The sequence below is a fragment of the Saccopteryx bilineata genome, chromosome 4, assembly GCF_036850765.1.
Source record: "Saccopteryx bilineata isolate mSacBil1 chromosome 4, mSacBil1_pri_phased_curated, whole genome shotgun sequence".
NCBI classification, from domain to species: domain Eukaryota; kingdom Metazoa; phylum Chordata; class Mammalia; order Chiroptera; family Emballonuridae; genus Saccopteryx; species Saccopteryx bilineata.
Genome location: NC_089493.1, coordinates 44,548,968 through 44,566,424, shown reverse-complemented (window position 1 = coordinate 44,566,424; position 17,457 = coordinate 44,548,968). Strand labels below are relative to the sequence as shown.

Below are 17,457 nucleotides of genomic sequence, written 5' to 3'. Positions count from 1 at the left end.
CATTTCATAAGAAAATAGTAGCATTAGGCAGCGATTTTTCACAAATTTCTGCACTATATCTACCTCCTTGCCTGGGCCTCTGCCCTCTTCCTTATGTATCTATAGATGTCTGCTTTCATCTAAAGCCAGTGTCTACTTGTACAATAGATTCAGTTCCCTCTTACACTTTGAAAACATTGCTCCTCATACTCCTACATCATCACTCTTTCCTTTTGTAATGGGCCATATTTGTCAGCATATTAACATATTATAATTTCCCTCATCTTTAAAAGCCAAAATCTCAACTTCATATTCCCCACCAGCTTCCACTTTAATTTCTCTAATTCCTTCACAGGAAATTGTCTTCCTAAGAGTTGTTCATACTTGTTGGAATTCTTCTCGCTTTTGAATTCAATTAGGATTTGACCACCACTCATTTGCTTTGGTCAAGATCATCAATAATGTCTACATTGCCAAATCCAACAGTCAATGCCTAGGTTTTTTTCATTTTTCTGAAGCTGGAAACAGGGAGAGACAGACAGACTCCCGCATGCGCCCGACCAGGATCCACCGGGCACGCCCACCAGGGGCAACGCTCTGCCCACCAGGGGGCGATGCTCTGCCCATCCTGGGCGTCGCCATGTTGCAACCAGAGCCACTCTAGCGCCTGAAGCAGAGGCCACAGAGCCATGCCCAGCGCCCGGGCCATCTTTGCTCCAATGGAGCCTTGACTGCGGGAGGGGAAGAGAGAGACAGAGAGGAAAGCGCGGTGGAGGGGTGGAGAAGCAGATGGGCGCTTCTCCTGTGTGCCCTGGCCGGGAATCGAACCTGGGTCCTCCGCACGCTAGGCCGACGCTCTACCGCTGAGCCAACCAGCCAGGGCAATGCCTAGTTTTAATTGTACTTTATTTACCAGCACCATTTGACAAACTTGATCAATCTCACCTTCTTGGTGAGATTTAGCAACCAGCACAACATGCTCCTTATTTTCTCACTCCCTCAGTGTCTTTTGTAAGTTCTTTATCTTCCTGTTGTTGAGTTGTCAGGGGGCTCAGCCTTGAGACCCGGGCTCTATTTATACCCATTCTGTAGATGATTGTTTCTAAGCTTATGGCTTTAAAATAGAATTCATGTGCTGAATACCCCTAAATTTATATCTCCAGCCTACATGTCTCTCCTGTCTAAGCACTTCTATTTAGCTGTTTGTTGGATGCCTCCACTTGTCTAAAACCTTACTTGTGGTCTTCAACCATAACCATGTTCTTTCCACATTTCCTCCATCTCAATTTTATTGTTTTTGGCGTACTCTAAGCTTTGGAGTTATCTTTGTCTTTGCTTATTCTCTCATATTCCACATTCTAGTCCTCAGCAAATCACCTTGAATCTGCCTTCATAATTTATTCAGAATTTGACGACTTCTTAACTACCTTCTTAACTACTGCTTCACTCAACTTTTGCCTCAGTTATTTCAGTTTCCTAACAGTTTTCTCTGCTTCCACCTTCCCTACATCCTCTTCTGCTCAGAACCCTCTACTGGTTTCCCATATTACTCAGAATACAAGCCACAGTCCTTCTAGGTGCTTGTAAGGAACTATATAATTTGTTCACTGCCTCCTGCCACCATCAAATGATCGCGTTAACCTCATCTTCTACTGCGTTTTGTCTTGTCCATTATAATTGAACCACATTGTCCTGTTCTTGCTGAAATAATACCATGTGGCTCTGGCTGGTTGGCTCAGTGGTAGAGTGTTGGCCTGGTGTATGGACGTCCAGGTTTGATTCCTGGTCAGGGCACACAGGAGAAGCGACCATCTGCTTCTCCAACCCTCCCCCTCTTTTCTCTCTCTCTGTCTCTCTCTTCTCCCACAGTCATGGCTAGGTTGGAGCAAGTTGGCCCCTGGCGCTGAGGTTGGCTCCATGGCCTCATCTCAGGTGCTAAAATAGCTCTTTTGTGGAGCAAGGGAGCAACAGCCTCAGATGCACAGAGCATCTCCTGGTAGGGGGCTTGCTGGGTGGATCCCATTCTGGGTGCATGTGGGAGTCTGTCACTTTGCCTCCCTGCTTCTCACTTAAGAAAGTATATATCCAAGTTGAACAGGCTGTGGAACCTCTGAATATTATACAAACAAACAAAAATAAAACATGGTTTCTGCTTCCTAAAAACATTCTTAACTAAAATATGCATATTCAATTAAAATCTTAGATAGTTCATTATCAAGAAAGAACAATTCAGTATAAAGTTTTTTACAGTATTTTGTTAGCACATGATTTCTTTCCTTCTTCAACTTGTTGAAACCTTGTCTTTAGAAGTCCAGGGTTGTGTTAATACCATTTAAAAAAATTGTTTATAGAAGTACAGAATGTTAACAGATGTTTCAATTACAGAGGTTAATAATGTGCCTCATAAGAATCTTTTTTCTCAGGTTCCATTTCTGGCTATTTTAAGACTTGGTGTATCTTGAATAAAGCCGATCTGGAGGAGAGAAAAACAGAGACATTAATTTGCTGTTCCACTTACTTAAGTCTTCATTGGTTGATTGTTGTATGTGCCCTGACCGGGGATTAAACCTACCACTTGGTATATAAGGACAATGCTCTAACTGAGCTACCCAGCCAGGGCTACATTTAAAAATGAGATATAAGTTAGTTAAAATACAAAGTTAAACGAAAAAAATAAAGACAAAGTTTAACTTAAGTTTAAATTTCTTACCGTATTTTCCCATGTATAAGATGCTCCCATGTATAAGACACACCTTAATTTTTGGGCCTGAAATTTGAAAAAAAAAATTACATAAAATTATTGAACTCAAGTTTTATTTATCATAAAATTCATACAACTCCTCATCACTGTCAAAACTCTCATCCATTAGCTTGTCCTCATCTGTGTCTGATGATGAATCACTGTCTTCAGTGAGTGCAAAAACAAGCAGGAGATGCAAATAAAAAGAACTACAACCACTGTATAAGATGCACCCAGTTTTTAGACCCCAATTTTTTTGAAAAAGGATGTGTCTTATACATGGGCCAATATGGTATGTTAATACAAGATTATTTGGTCTGTCTCTCTTGGCAGTTAACATAGACAGCTGTGACTAGCTTTATTTTGTCATGGGAAATTTATGAATCCTATTAAAATGGTTCTCGTGAAATCTTATATTGTATTAACTCAGATTTATCCAACTTTAAAGGTGATAAATCTAAAATAATTCTTAGAATAATGATCTGTTTGTTTAGATAGAATTTGGTTTCCTTATCTAATCATTACCAGTTTTTAAGACTTCAGATAAAAAATTTAAAAGCTTTTTAAATTCTCAGATTTAGTGTACATTAAAGTTACAAAAGTTAACTTTAATTAGCTTTTAAGATGTCCTGAGGTTCAGTTTCATCTGCATTGTATATGTTGCCTTTTTCCAAAACGAATTTGAAATGAATTATAAGAACACAAGCCACTTTTATGTGGCTTATACACGTTTATAGGAATACGTATCAATATCTAGAATCTAGACATTGGAATCATTCTTATTTTGAGGTTTAAATTTAGCTGAAAATAACTTCAGATGAGGAGGGATATAGTCAAGGCTGATCTGGATAGTCAGATCACACTTTTATTTTCTGTAGCTGTTGGGTTAGTCTAAAAGTAGAGCTGATACTCTGTTGACAAGGCAAAGCCTCTTTTAGCAGTTGGGAAAGATGGTGATGGCCAATTTTGTTTTTGTAATATAATTTGTTTGCTGTAAAGGGTACCTTGAAAAAAATCAAGAAAAGCGAAGCATCTAATTTATAATTTATTTTAATGCCAAATGATACATCCTACATTCTGCATTTTATTTCCATATCCTTTCTGTTAAGTCACTAGAATAAAGGTGCTAGCAGTTTGTGGATTGGCTCAACTCTCTAAATGAAGGAATGAACCACCTCTTTTTTTTTCTTTTTTTCTCTTTTTTTTTGCCATTAAGAGTATAGTACTTTCAGTGAGTATCTAAAGTGTTGGTAATAGTTTTATTTCCGCATATAGTACTATTCATCAACATTATATAAGAAAAGAAAAACTAAGTACTAATAAAATATCAAAAGTGGATATTTGGGGGAAAACTGGACGTCTTTAATTTTTTTCCCTTCTATTAGGATCTTTACCCATGATTGAAAAATAGAAGAATGTATTAAACTCTTTCTAGTTACCACACGTTTTTCTTTCATAGTATATTTGAACCGTAGTTGGCAAAGCAGTCAAGTGTGTGATTTACTAACTTGCTTAAATTTTTATTTATTTATTTATTCATTTTAGAGAGGAGGAAGGGAGGGAGGGAGGGAGAGAGAAAGAGAGAGAGAGAGAGAGAGAGAAAGAAAGGGGAGGAGCAGGAAGCATCAACTCCCATATATGCCTTGACCAGAGAGAGAGAGAGAGAGAGAGAGAAAGGGTGGAGGAGCAGGAAGCATCAACTCCCATATGTGCCTTGACCAGACAAGTGCAGGGTTTTGAACTGGCAACCTCACTGTTCCTAGGTCGACGCTTTATCCACTGCACCACCTTGCTTAAATTTCTAAGTCAGGTTAGGTATGAAATACCACTTGAAAGAGCAGAAGTTTTGTTTGTTTAATTTTTATAAGACTGACTTAGGTTATTTTTCTTTTCCATTTAGGTTTTATAGGATCACATTAACAAAAGCACGATGGAGTTTTATGAGTCAACATATTTTATTGTCCTTATTCCTTCAGTAGTTATTACAGTAATTTTCCTCTTCTTCTGGCTTTTCATGAAAGAAACATTATATGATGAAGTTCTTGCAAAACAGAAAAGAGAACAAAAGCTTATTCCTACCAAAACAGATAAAAAGAAGGCAGAAAAGAAAAAGAATAAAAAGAAAGAAATCCAGAATGGGAACCTCCATGAATCTGATTCTGAGAATGTGCCCCGGGACTTTAAATTGTCTGATGCCTTGGCTGTAGAAGATGAACAACTTGTATCTGTTCCACTGAATGTGGTTGAAACTTCGAGTAGTGTTAGAGAAAGAAAGAAGAAGGAAAAGAAACACAAGCCTGTCCTAGAAGAGCAGGTCACCAAAGAAAGTGACGTGTCAAAGATTCCAGGCAGAAAAGTAGAACCTGTCCCAGTTACTAAGCAGCCCACTCCCCCCTCTGAAGCAACTGCCTTGAAGAAGAAACCAGGGCAGAAGAAGTCTAAAAATGGAAGTGGTAATACAATCTATTTAACTTTATTGGGTGATTGTATTTGTTTTAATAACTTTAGAGTTTGAAATTCAGATACTTTATTAAATGTCCACACAAAATGTTAAACACCGAGTCTGAAACCAAAATCATTATCTTTTTTCCTATGTGTTTGCTTTCATTAACATTAATTGCTGATAGAAATAATTAATATTGATCATAAAACAGCATTTAAAATTAAACTTCATATTACAAATATTGGAAAGATTGTTAATAGAAATATGTAAAATATATTTTACTAAGGACCTGTAAGTACCAGCAGTTAGAAACTTTTACATTTATTTTAACCCAGGGGTCGGGAACCTTTTTGGCTGAGAGAGCCATGAACGCCACATATTTTAAAATGTAATTCCGTGAGAGCCATACAACGACCAGTGTACGTTACACATCCAATAAAAATTTGGTGTTGTCCCGGAGGACAGCTGTGATTGGCTCCAGCCACCCGCAACCATGAACATGAGCGGTAGGAAATGAATGGATTGTAATACATGAGAATGTTTTATATATTTTTTTGTTTGTTTTATATTTTTAACATTTTTTTTTATTAAAGATTTGTCTGTGAGTCAGATGCAGCCATCTCAAGAGCCACATCTGGCTTGCGAGCCATAGGTTCCCAACCCCTGTTTTAACCAGTACTTTCTAATCAATATGATAGGAATTAAAGATGAAAAGATAAATCAGGTATCTCTTTTTACCCTTGATTGATTTTGCAAACTTTAGTATACATTTGTTTTATGGTAGGCATTATACCAGGTGCTAGGACTACAGAGATTAATAGTGTATTTTTAAGGTATTCACATGCTAGCTGTGACACAAACATAAATATTATAAAGTGAAAAGTTTTGTATAATGATCTAGGTATATATAAACTAGTATAGGAATTCTATATTGACCACTTAAATCATATTATGACTGAAATTAATAAAAGGTTGAGTAAATACTAGCTAGTTTATTTGGGTTGCCGGGAAGGGGTGGAACTAGGGTATTCCAAGAAGAGGGGAGAAGAACATGTAACCCAATAATAAAATGTGACATGTAAGTGATATGTAAAGTACAGAAGTACAGAAGCCAAACAACTACTACTTATGGGGACCAGGGGCAAAAAGGTTTATGGAGGAGGGAATGCTGAAGTGTACTCTTCCCAGAATGAATCACTTAACCAAAGCCTTATTCTACATTGGCAGAATAGCATGTGTGAAGGCACAAAGATATAAGAGTATGGTGTATTGTCAAATCATGAAATATGAGGTAGGGAGTAGTAGAAAACAAAGCTCAAGGATATGCAGTGGTTAGGTCATGATGGTTTTGTATATAGTGCTAAGGAGCTGGGATGTTATATATAGTTTAGCCATTGTTGAAAATTTTCAAGCAGTTAGTTTATATGAACAGAAATTATGTTTTAGAAAGGTATCTTTGGCAGAACTTGGCAGTACAAATTATGTGGGACAGTATTTGATATAGACAGACTAGTTAAGAGGTTATTGTTTTCCAAAGTTAAGTTGAAGGACTGAACTGTGGTAATCACAGCAGAAACAGTAGAGTAGGAGTGACTGAGAAATGGGATATAAAAGAGAGAACAAACACTAAGCATTCTTTATTATTTTTTTTTAAGGTGAGAGGAAGGAGATAGTGAGGTATACTCCTCATGCACCGTGATGGGGATCCACCTGCAACTCTTGTCTGGGGCCGAAGCTTGAGTACTGAGCTATTTTTAGTTCCTGAGGCTGACATGCTTGGACCAACTGAGCTATCCTCAGAGCTGGGGCCACGCTCAAACCAATTGAGCTGCAGGAGGAGAAGAGGGAGCGAAGGGGGAGTGGGATGCAGTGGGGGGTGGGGAAGCAGATGGTCGCCTCTCCTGTGTGCCTTGACTGGGAATTGAACCCTGGATGTCCATATGCCAGGCCGATGCTCTATCCACTGAACCGCTGGCCACAGCCTAAGAATTCTTGATAAAGTTAAAGAGCAGGAGCAGCAAAGTAAGAAAGCTAGAATGACAAGTTATTAGTAAAAATGTTATATATCACAGTTTACAATTTAAGCGATAAAGCATTCTGGGAATTACTCATTAATAATTGGATTTTTTCTGGTATGGTCATTGTTTTCATTTATTTTTAATATGGTTTTTTTCACTTATTTTTAATAAAGATGATCAGGATAAAAAGATGGAAACTCTTGTGGCGCCTTCAAAAAAGCAAGAATCATTACCTCTCCACCAAGAGACTAAACAAGAAAGTGGTTCAGGAAAGAAGAAAGTTTCATCAAAGAAGCAGAAGACAGAAAATGGTGAACTGTGTAGATATGTATTTTATAAATACTAATTGTAGAGAAGTACACAATGATGAGGACCCTAGAGACTTCATGTGATCTTTAATTCCCAGCTTAATTGTACTGTAATAATTTTAATACTAATACAAGTTCAGGATTCTCTGTAGCCTTGTGGCTTTGTAGTGCTCTGACAGATGGGCAAGGTGTAAATTTTGATGAAGTATTCGAAGTTTAAGTAAGGCTTAACATTTATAAATATTATCATTCTTAACTAAATGTCTCCCCCCCCCGCCCCCAAATGAGAAGCTGGGGCAGGCAGATACACTCCCACATGCGCCCGACCAGGATCCACCCAGCATACCCACTAGGAGGCAATGTTCTGCCCATGTGGGGTGTTTCTCTGCTGCAACTGGAGCCATTCTAGCACCTGAGGTGGAGGCCATGGAGCCATCTTCAGTGCCCAGGCCAACTTTGCTCCAATGGAGCCTTGGCTATGGGAGGGGAAGAGAGAGACAGAGAGAAAGGAGGGGGGGAGGGGTGGAGAAGCAGATAGGCTCTTCTCCAGTGTGCCCTGGCCAAGAATCGAATCTGAGACTTCCACATGCTGGGCTGACGCTCTACCACGGAGCCAACTTAACTAAGTTTTGAAATAATGTAAATAGCATACAAACTCTAGAAAACAAAATATTTCTAAAATATACTTTTTAATATCACTTAAGGATTACGCTTGAGGACATTAGCACATTAGCTTGGTCTGTCATTACTCTGCATTCCCAATTATTTCCTGAATATATTTTGTATATGTATAAGAGAAGAATCCAGTTAAAAGTGATGGCTCAATTTTTATATATTCAGGATTATTCAGAGAAAACTTAGCTGTGAAATTTTTGTAGTTTAAATAGTGATTTTTCAAGTAATATTAGGCTGTGGTATTAACTAGTGCTACAAAATAGTAAAATTGGAAAAGGAAAAAAATATAATATTCTTATTTGCATTAAAATTACGACATGTCAAGCCATCAGATATAGAAAAATACTACCCAAATGTATTTGATGACATTAAATATTTATTGTTTTAAATAAAGTAACTAGGGATGCCCATAAGTTTTTTTTCCCCAAAAGGTAGGAATATAGAGAGATTTCCATATATGTAAGTTTGTATCTCTTACCAGCAGACATCAGACTTTAATGTTTATACTTTAGAGTTCTTCCCATTAAAATTAAATACAAAGTAAATGTTGTCCTGAAGGGCTTTTTTATTTCCTTTTTGGTGACAGAGATAGAGAGAGGGACAGATAGGGACAGACAGACAGAAACAGAGAGAGATGAGAAGCATCAGTTCTTTGTTGTATGTAGCTCCTTAGTTGTTCATTGATTGCTTTCTCATATATGTCTTGAGGGGGTGGGGGCTACAGCAGAGTGAGTGACCCCTTGCTCAAGCCAGCGACCTTTGGGCTCAAGCCAGCAACCATGGGTCATGTCTATGATCCCACGCTCAAACCAGTGACCCTGCCCTTAAGCTGGTGAGCCCGTGCTCAAGCTGGTGACCTCGGGGTTTTGATCCTCGGTCCTCTGTGTCTCAGTCTGACACTCTATCCACCGCACCACCGCCTGGTCAGGCATGTTCTGGAAGTTTTAACCAGTGTAATAAGATGTGCCATGGAAATTAGAGACATATTAGAAGTAAGATCTATTAGAAGTGAGAAGATATCTGCTAGGAACAATGACTGCATTTTGTACCTAGCAAGTGAAAGGAACTCAATTAAAAATTATCAATTGCAATAAAAATTCAGTGAAGGACTAATATAAAGAAAAATTAAGTTTTTCTTGAGCATTGATTAAATGTGAATGGATTCTTAGTTAAAACGAGAAAAATGAGAACTAAAATGTCAAGTTTGTATAAGAAGATGTTTTCAGATAATATTAAAAAAAGATATGCTGCAAATTTTTAGATGATTTAAATGTTTGCTGTACTATGAAGTAATACTGAACTGGTATGGTGTTTTTAACTTGTTAATGATAAAATAGGAATTTAAAGCCAAATTTAGATAATATTAGAGATTTGAAAATAATTGCATTTATCATGAAACTTAAATATGTTTGCATGTTATTTAATTACTCTTATAAAAAACAATAATTGTAATTTTGTTGAATTTAAATTGCAGTTTTGGTAGATGAACCCCTTATTCAGGCAACTACTTATATTCCTCTGATGGATAATGCAGACTCAAGTCCTGTGGTGGATAAGAAAGAAGTTATTGATATGATTAAACCTGAGCAAGTAGAAGGAATCCAGAAAATGGGGGCTAAAAAACAGAGGATGGAAACTGACAAAGGTAATATATAGACAGCAACAATCTATTTTATTGAGAAAACACAGTTTTTGAGTTCTGAGTTGAGTTCTTTTCTCTTGAAGTGAATGGAGGAAAGATAGTAAGAAAGACCTCCCGCATGCACCCTGACCAGGATCCATCTGGTAGCTCTTGTCTGAGGCTGATACTTGAATCTACCTAGCTATTTTTAGTGACTGAGGCTGACATTTGAACCAATTAAGCCACTGGCTGCGGGAAGGGAAGAGGTAGAGAGCAGGAAGAGGTGGGGAGAGAATCAGATGGTCACTTTTCCTGTGTGCCCTGACCAGGGATCAAACCTGGAATGTTCATATGCCAGGCTGATGCGCTATCCACTGAACTAACTGGCCAGAGCCAAATATCTTTTCTCATAAATAATGAATTGCAAAAGACTAATAGAATAATGTATTAAAGGATGATTTGTAGTTTTGTAGTCCAACCTTGGTTTTGTTGAGCTGGACACTGGCTTTGATTTGCTCAAGTGTTCACCCCTATTTTGCTGTCTGGTGATCTTTTCTGTGATTGTCTTCTGCAAGGTTTCTATGATAATTCACTACTGCCTTTTATTACTATATTTTAATAGACTTTTTTTTTTAGAGCAGTTTTAGGTTCACAGCAAAGTTGAGTGGAAAGTACATACCCTTTGAGTTCTCATATACCCTTTGTCCTCACACATGTACACAGTGCCCTTTTAAACTTACAGTGTAGTTGAAGTATTAAAAGCACTGGACTTTTTGTGTCTAATGGGTGGCAGTTGCTTTTAAGAAGAGTAAATTGATGCCTAATATGAGAACACTTAAGAAATTTAGGTGGATGAGTCAAATGTTTGATGCATGGATTTTTTAAAATGTTGAGATAGCTTGTATATATTGATCATTGAAAAATCAGATTTCCTTTTAATAACTATATTGGGACTTAATTATATGTAAAATTTGGTTTAATGTCATGAATCTTAAGGTTAAATGAGACTATTTGTGAACAAATCTAGTATAGAAATTAGCACATACTAGACATTTGAATGATACTGGCATTTTAGTTTTCTATAGTTTGAGCAAATTTTCAGGTAATTATTCCATATTACGCTAAGATGATAAATGCTTTCCTCTCTCTTGACTGGAATACTTATTTTTGGTTGACCTGCAATGTAAGTCTATTTTGTCTTGGTTATTGATTTTTCTGGATTAAGAGTTTTTTTTAACCTACAAAGTTTAAGGTAGTGTCTAGAGAAGGAAATTAAAGCCAACCTCACTGATTATGAATTATAAAGGAAGGCTTCTTTTGTCCACCATGGCATTTTGCATGCTATTTCACACATAGATGGCTTTCGATATGTGGTAGAATGTGAATTAAAATAATACAAAGCTCTGAGGACTGGCTTTAGCTCAGCATTTCCTTCGAGTCAAGTTCACTTGCTAAAATAATACGAAGCTCTGATTTACGACAGTTAATATGGGGATTAATGCAACTTGCCAAAAGTAAATTATAACATTGAAGGGTCATATATACATAAATCTATTTAGTGAACAGATTTTTGGGAGAACAAATGCTATTTAAATGAACATTTAATCATTGGCAAGTATAGGCCTTACTGTGATATTATAAGTCATTTTATAAGCTATTTTTATTACTATTTTTTAATTCTTGTTTTTTTATTAAGTGAGAGGCTGGGAGGCAGGGAGATAGACTCCTGCATATACCTCAACTGGGATCCACTTGGGAAGCCCCCTATGGGCCAGTACTCTGCCCATCTAGGGCCGTTGCTCTGTTGCTCCACAACCAAGCTATTTTAGCCCTTGAGGCGAGGCCATGGTGCCATTCTCAGTGTCCAGGGCAACTTGCTCAAATGAGCCGTGGCTGTGGGAGGAGGAGGAGGAGAAGGAGGAGAGAGAGAGAGAGAGAGAGAGAGAGAGAGAAAGAAAAGGGAGGGTAGAGGAAGGGAGGGGTGGAGAAGCAGATGATTACTTCTCCTGTGTGCTCTGACTAGGAATAGAAAATGAGACTTTTCACTCTGGGCTGATCTCTACCACTGAGCAAACTGGCCAGGGCTATACGCTATTTTTAAATTATTGTCCATTTTGGAAAATCATATTGAGGGGAACATGGTTTCGGGCACATAGAGAATGTGCCTAGGATCCAGGAGCCTTAGTTTTTCTTCCTAGGCCAGCGCCCGATTTTTGACATGACCTTGAGCAGGTCATTCAACCTCTTTAAGTCTCAATATTTTCATCTGTAAAATGAGTACTTTGAAGCATATGATTGCTTTAATTTTTAGATTTTAAATATATTTCCCAGGTAGTTATTATAAGGTGAACCTTTGGTGTGAAAGCAAATGAAGTTTAGACAAATGGAGGGGAAGAAATTTTTCTGAGGCAATGGCATACATAGTCTTTATCTTTTAGCTTCGATGACTTACTCTTGGGCACAGGCATTTTATGACTTGTAACAGCTTAATGGTGCTGCTGGGTTAAGTCCTACAGGTTAACTTTTTCTTCTTTTGGGATAAGAATTCTTGATGCCTAACCTTCGCTTAAGTTATTGTGTCCTTTAAATGCCAACTTTTTTTTTTTTAAAGAAAATGCTGAAATGAAATTTAAAGATTTCCTTCTGTCTTTGAAGACCATGATATTTTCTGAAGATGAGGCCCTTTGTGTTGTAGAGCTGCTAAAGGAGAAGTATGGTGTGATACAGGATGCTTTAAAGAAGGTAAGCATATTTTGGTTATGGGCATATGTGGGAGCAGTGATTAGAAGTTCACCAAGCAAGACTTCTGCTAGAGCAATCAATTATTATCTACTTTCATCCTTCATATGGCCACAGAAAAGTTAGAATGCCCTCTGAAGTTATTTCATGTACCCGTATAATCAGTACACTTACTTAGTTTAGTTAGGTGTCTTGAGTCATTTGATGTTTTGACAGAAGTGAATTGCTTATAAATAAGATGATTTATTTCACTTTAAAGTCTTGGCTATTGGCTAAGAATACCTTGCTATCCTCTATTGAAAGCATTGAAGGCAAGATCAAGTGATTTCTGGATAGTATGTATGGAATGTTTTTGTGATTAAAGTTAGCACCATTCAAAGAACCTGGAAATCTGTTCTTTTTTTTTCTCTGTGTGTATATGTGTAATATTACCCTTGTAAAATAAATGATTTGGAAAATAGAATCATTGCTTTGACTAAAATTTGTAACAAAAACAAAATTTATGAAGTTAATATTTAATGTCTCATGGATCATGCTCATTATATTACATGTACTTTGTCATATTGGGAAAGGTGACAGATTTTAAGTGTTTTTTGTGGAACATAAGATGACATGGTGTCTGGTATTCATTATTAGCTGGTGGCCTTAATTGTTCATCTAAATACATACACACTCCCACACCCACACACCCTTCCCCAATCAACTGCTTTAAAACTTTGGGTGGCTTCGCCTGACCAGTGGTGGCGCAGTGGATAGAGTGTCGACCTGGGATGCTGAAGTTCCAGATTCCAATAGCTGAGGTCACAGGCTTGAGTGCAGGCTCGCCAGCTTAAGCTGCAGGGTTGCTGGCTTGTGGCTTAAGCGTGGGATCATCAACATGAACCCAAGGTCGCAGACTTGAGAAAGGGGTCATTGACTCAGCTTGAGCTCCCTGGTCAAGGCATGTATTAGTAACAATAAATGAACAAATAAAGTGACACAACTACAAGTTCATGCTTCTCATCTCTTCCTTCCTGTCTCTCAGAAAAAAAGCCTTGCTTCCATATTTTCTTAAAGACCCTTCAAGCCATCACCTGTCACCTCATTACCTTCAGTAGTCTCCTAGATGATATTTCAGCTTTTCTTCTTAGTCCTGTAATTTGTTTTTTTGTATAACTGCAAGATAATCTTTAAGAAGTCACTCAGGTTAAATTATTGCATTAAAAACCCTTTGGTGTCTTTCACTTTGCACTTAGAATATAATTCAAGTTCCTTAGCAGGACTATGCCTGTCTCTTTCTATAACCTTATAACGTTTTTTCCTTCCCCTCACTACATTTTTTTTTTTTTTTGTATTTTTCTGAAGTGAGAAGCGGGGAGGCAGAGAGACAGACTGCCACTTGTGCCTGACTGGGATCCACTGGGCATGCCCACTAGGGGCTGATGCTTTGCCCATCTGGGGAGTTGCTCTGTTGCAACTGGAGCCATTCTAGCACCTGAAACGGAGGCCTTGGAGCCATCCTCAGCTCCTGGGCCAACTTTGCTCCATTGGAACCTCGGCTGCAGGAGGGGAAGAGAGAGAGAGGAAGGAGAGGGGAAGGGGTGGAGAAGCAGATGGGCGCTTCTCCTGTGTGCCCTGGCCAGGAGTCAAACCTGGGACTTCCACACTCCAGGCCGACGCTCTACCACTGAGCCAACCGGCCAGGGCCCGCCTCACTACATTTTATCTATTTTAGGTCTTTTCTGGTTCCTCTAGTCATACCAAGCCTTTTCTTCTGTTTGGATTGTCCTTATGCCCCACCCTCCAAAGCCCCCAGTTTCTTCTGGCTAATTTCTCTTTCAAGTTTCCACTTAAATATATTTTCTTCATAAAGCTAATTTAAATTCCCAGTCTAAATTGTTCTTCCTGATGTTGTTGCTCATCATTCTCTGGACTTTTTTGTTATAATATTTATCATAGCATTATAATTCTGGCCATACTTTCAAGTATCTATTGACAATGTGTTTTATAAATCTGTGGCATTTTACAGTATAGTATGCTTGTTGTACAGTCTTCACTTGGTGCCAGGAATGGCCCAGAGTAAACAAGGTGTTAGAGGTCATCAGAGTAAGTGTGATAACTCTGGCTTTGGATACAAAGATTATTCTGTTGCAAAGAATGTTCTTGAAATTCTTAATTTGCAGAATTTGTCATTTGATGTATTTTATTTTAATAAGTATATAAAAAAAGAGGAGTAATTTTATTGTCTGAGACATCTTTGAACTCTAGCAAATTAAACTTCCCTTGATAGGTATTTTAGGCAGGCCAAGGAGGAATTGGGGACTGCTAAAGAAAGCGTTTTGAAACATTACATTTTTTTTCCCCTTTCCTTGGAATGTAGAGCTTTAGACTAAATCTTCTTGTTCTGGTTTCCTCATGGAGTGGTTCTCTTTTTAGTGGAAGGGACTCAGTGTCTTGTAGGTCCCCTGTATCTGGGAAAGACTAGGTGAATTTAATCTCTCCTTTTTCTGTCAGAGAAATTGAGTCTTGGTCAGACCTTTTAATAGACTTCAAGGTCCCAGGTGTAAAAGTATCCCCACTTTAATAAAGACCACTTGAGAGAAAGGGGGAAGATAAATGTAAGGAGCACCAGCATAGGCCTAGGCTAGAGATAGAGGAGTTAGAGGACTTGCTGACTAGTTACATACAATACTAAAGGAGAGTCTAGAATGAATGCTTGTTTTTGCTCTTCAGTAACTGGATAGATTGTGGTGACAATGGTATTTGTGAATACTTCTCAGAGGAAGAGAGAGGAGGATTGTGAAAAAGTTTAGGAAGTTGTTTTAGGTATCCTTTGGATCATTTAAGTGGATATCATCATTTCACAGTTGAATATATGTATGTTTCTCTGATATAAAAAAAGGGTTGCAGTGGCAGTGATTTAGGCAGGTATTCTACAGTCCCCAATATCTGTGGTGGTGGCTGTATTTTAGACCAGAGAGGATGTAGAGAGTGATAAGAAAGTTATGTCCCACCAATGTATGGAATCCTGCAGTTCTTGTTTTTTTCTAATTTACTTATTTCACTCCGTATAATGTTATCAGGATACCACCATTTTGTTGTAAGTGATCCGATGTCATCATTTCTTCTGGCTGAATAGTATGCCATGGTATATATGTGCCACATCTTCTTTATCTAGTCTTCTATTTTTATTATTATTTTTTACAGTGATTAAAGCCTTTAAGCAAACTCTTGGCCAATACAGCAAGAATCCATAAAAGAATAGTGTCCTTAACATGTTCACTAAGTCCAAGTTGGCCCCAACACCATGCCAAATCCCTAAAAATGCAACCTAGCCCCAGTTCAGTCTGTTAGGAGCTGTCCCAAGGAGCAGGAGTCCAGGAAAAGTCCACATCCAGGAAAAGTCTGCATGGCACTGGAATTGTTGTCACAATTCTATACTTTGCAGCTCACGTCCAAGTCCCAATGACCGCTGCTTCTAGCTGGTAATGATTCAGGTAGACTGCAAAAGCCATCTGTAGCATGTGTGGATATGGAGCTTCTGTTCTCCTCTGCCTGGAGAGATGAGACCAGGTTGCTTTTCCCTGGAGCTCTGTGACTGTGGCATGGTAGAGAGAACCTTGGGATATACTAAGCTGGGTGGCAAAGGTAGATTCATAATAGAATTAAGCGATTTTTTAAACTCTGATTTATTAACTGTTTTGGCCCCATGCCAAAGGAGAAAGTCTGCTTCCTTAAATTTGTTCTTACCTTCTCTTTTCCTTCATTCTCAGCTTTTGTTAATTAGAACATTTGTTTATCAGATACTTTTAATATTTAATGTTTGTTTTAGTCTTGGTTCAAAGCTTGATACCAGTTCTTTTGCCATAGCTTCTGTATTCATCTCTTGGTTGGCTAAAGTTATTTTTCCTGGAATTTGTTCAAGACAGGCTTATGGAAACTATAATTCCCAAATTCTGGCAAGTTAAAATGCTTCTTTGTTGTTTTTATACTTAATGATAATTTGGTGGGCTATAGTGTTTCTGGTTGTCTCTTTCCTTGAGAAATTTTCATACTTGCTTTACTATTATCTACATTCATATTGCTGGATAGAGATGAGACCAGCCTCAATTTTGCACTCTTTTCTTGTATATTTGTCCAGCTACACTCACCATAAAAACATCCTTTGGGCAAACAGTGTTTATTATTTATTGGACCTTTCCAGTGCCCACTCTACTGTACAAACATCAAGGAATTCAGCTTCTTTGAAGTTCAGCAGTAAATTTTAGTATAATATGTCTGGGCATTGATTCCTCTATTAATATTACTTGGGATAGAGCATATCTTTTCACTAATGAGATTCAGTGTCCCTGAAAGTAATTGAAATAATGGGTGTCAATTAAGCATTTGTTGGATCTTTTTTGCCTGTTGTCTTTATTTTTCAAATTTTAGTTCTAAAAAAAATAAAGCTTTTGGTTTATTTCTGCTTTTTATTTACTTCATCTTATACTCTATGTTTCTTACTGTATTTTTAGGAGTCTGTCTTTTTCTATTTGTTGCTTCTATTTAGATGATATTTCTGAGATAGTTTTACTTTTACTTCTACTTTGGATTTTGTTAGATCATATTTTACTTCATTCTGTGGTCTTATTTTTTCTCTGAGCTCTTTCTGTGAGCTATGTTCTCTGCTCTTCCAGAAATGAGTACTGTAGCAGATTTTTAAAACATCATGGTGATAATTTTTAATTACAGTTTTTATCTACTCTTTCACTTGGTCACTTTTTTTCTTGTATCTTGCATAGACCCTGTTTTATTTCTTTTTGATCAGTACTCCTCTTACACTGAGGGGTGTTTCTCCTGGATCATCTCTGTGTCTGGAGATTGATAATGAAGGACCAAGGCTAACTGGCGAGAGCCCTCCATCATAACCACTAGACCATTGGGGAGCGGCAGCCAAAGCTAACTGGTGTTCTGGT

The 17,457-nt window shown here is 37.8% G+C and overlaps 1 protein-coding gene across 8 annotated transcripts in view; it reads left to right on the top strand.

Annotated features, from left to right (window-relative positions):
* KTN1 (kinectin 1) overlaps positions 1-17,457 on the top strand; it is a 122,499-nt gene that overhangs the window by 30,496 nt on the left and 74,546 nt on the right. For all 8 annotated transcript variants that reach the window (XM_066272138.1, XM_066272135.1, XM_066272137.1 and 5 more), the window contains exons 2-5: positions 4,620-5,172; positions 7,354-7,491; positions 9,638-9,808; positions 12,396-12,526. In XM_066272138.1, the coding sequence (XP_066128235.1) occupies positions 4,650-5,172; positions 7,354-7,491; positions 9,638-9,808; positions 12,396-12,526 (963 nt within the window). In that variant the 5' untranslated portion in view covers positions 4,620-4,649. The remainder of the gene's footprint in view (positions 1-4,619; positions 5,173-7,353; positions 7,492-9,637; positions 9,809-12,395; positions 12,527-17,457) is intronic.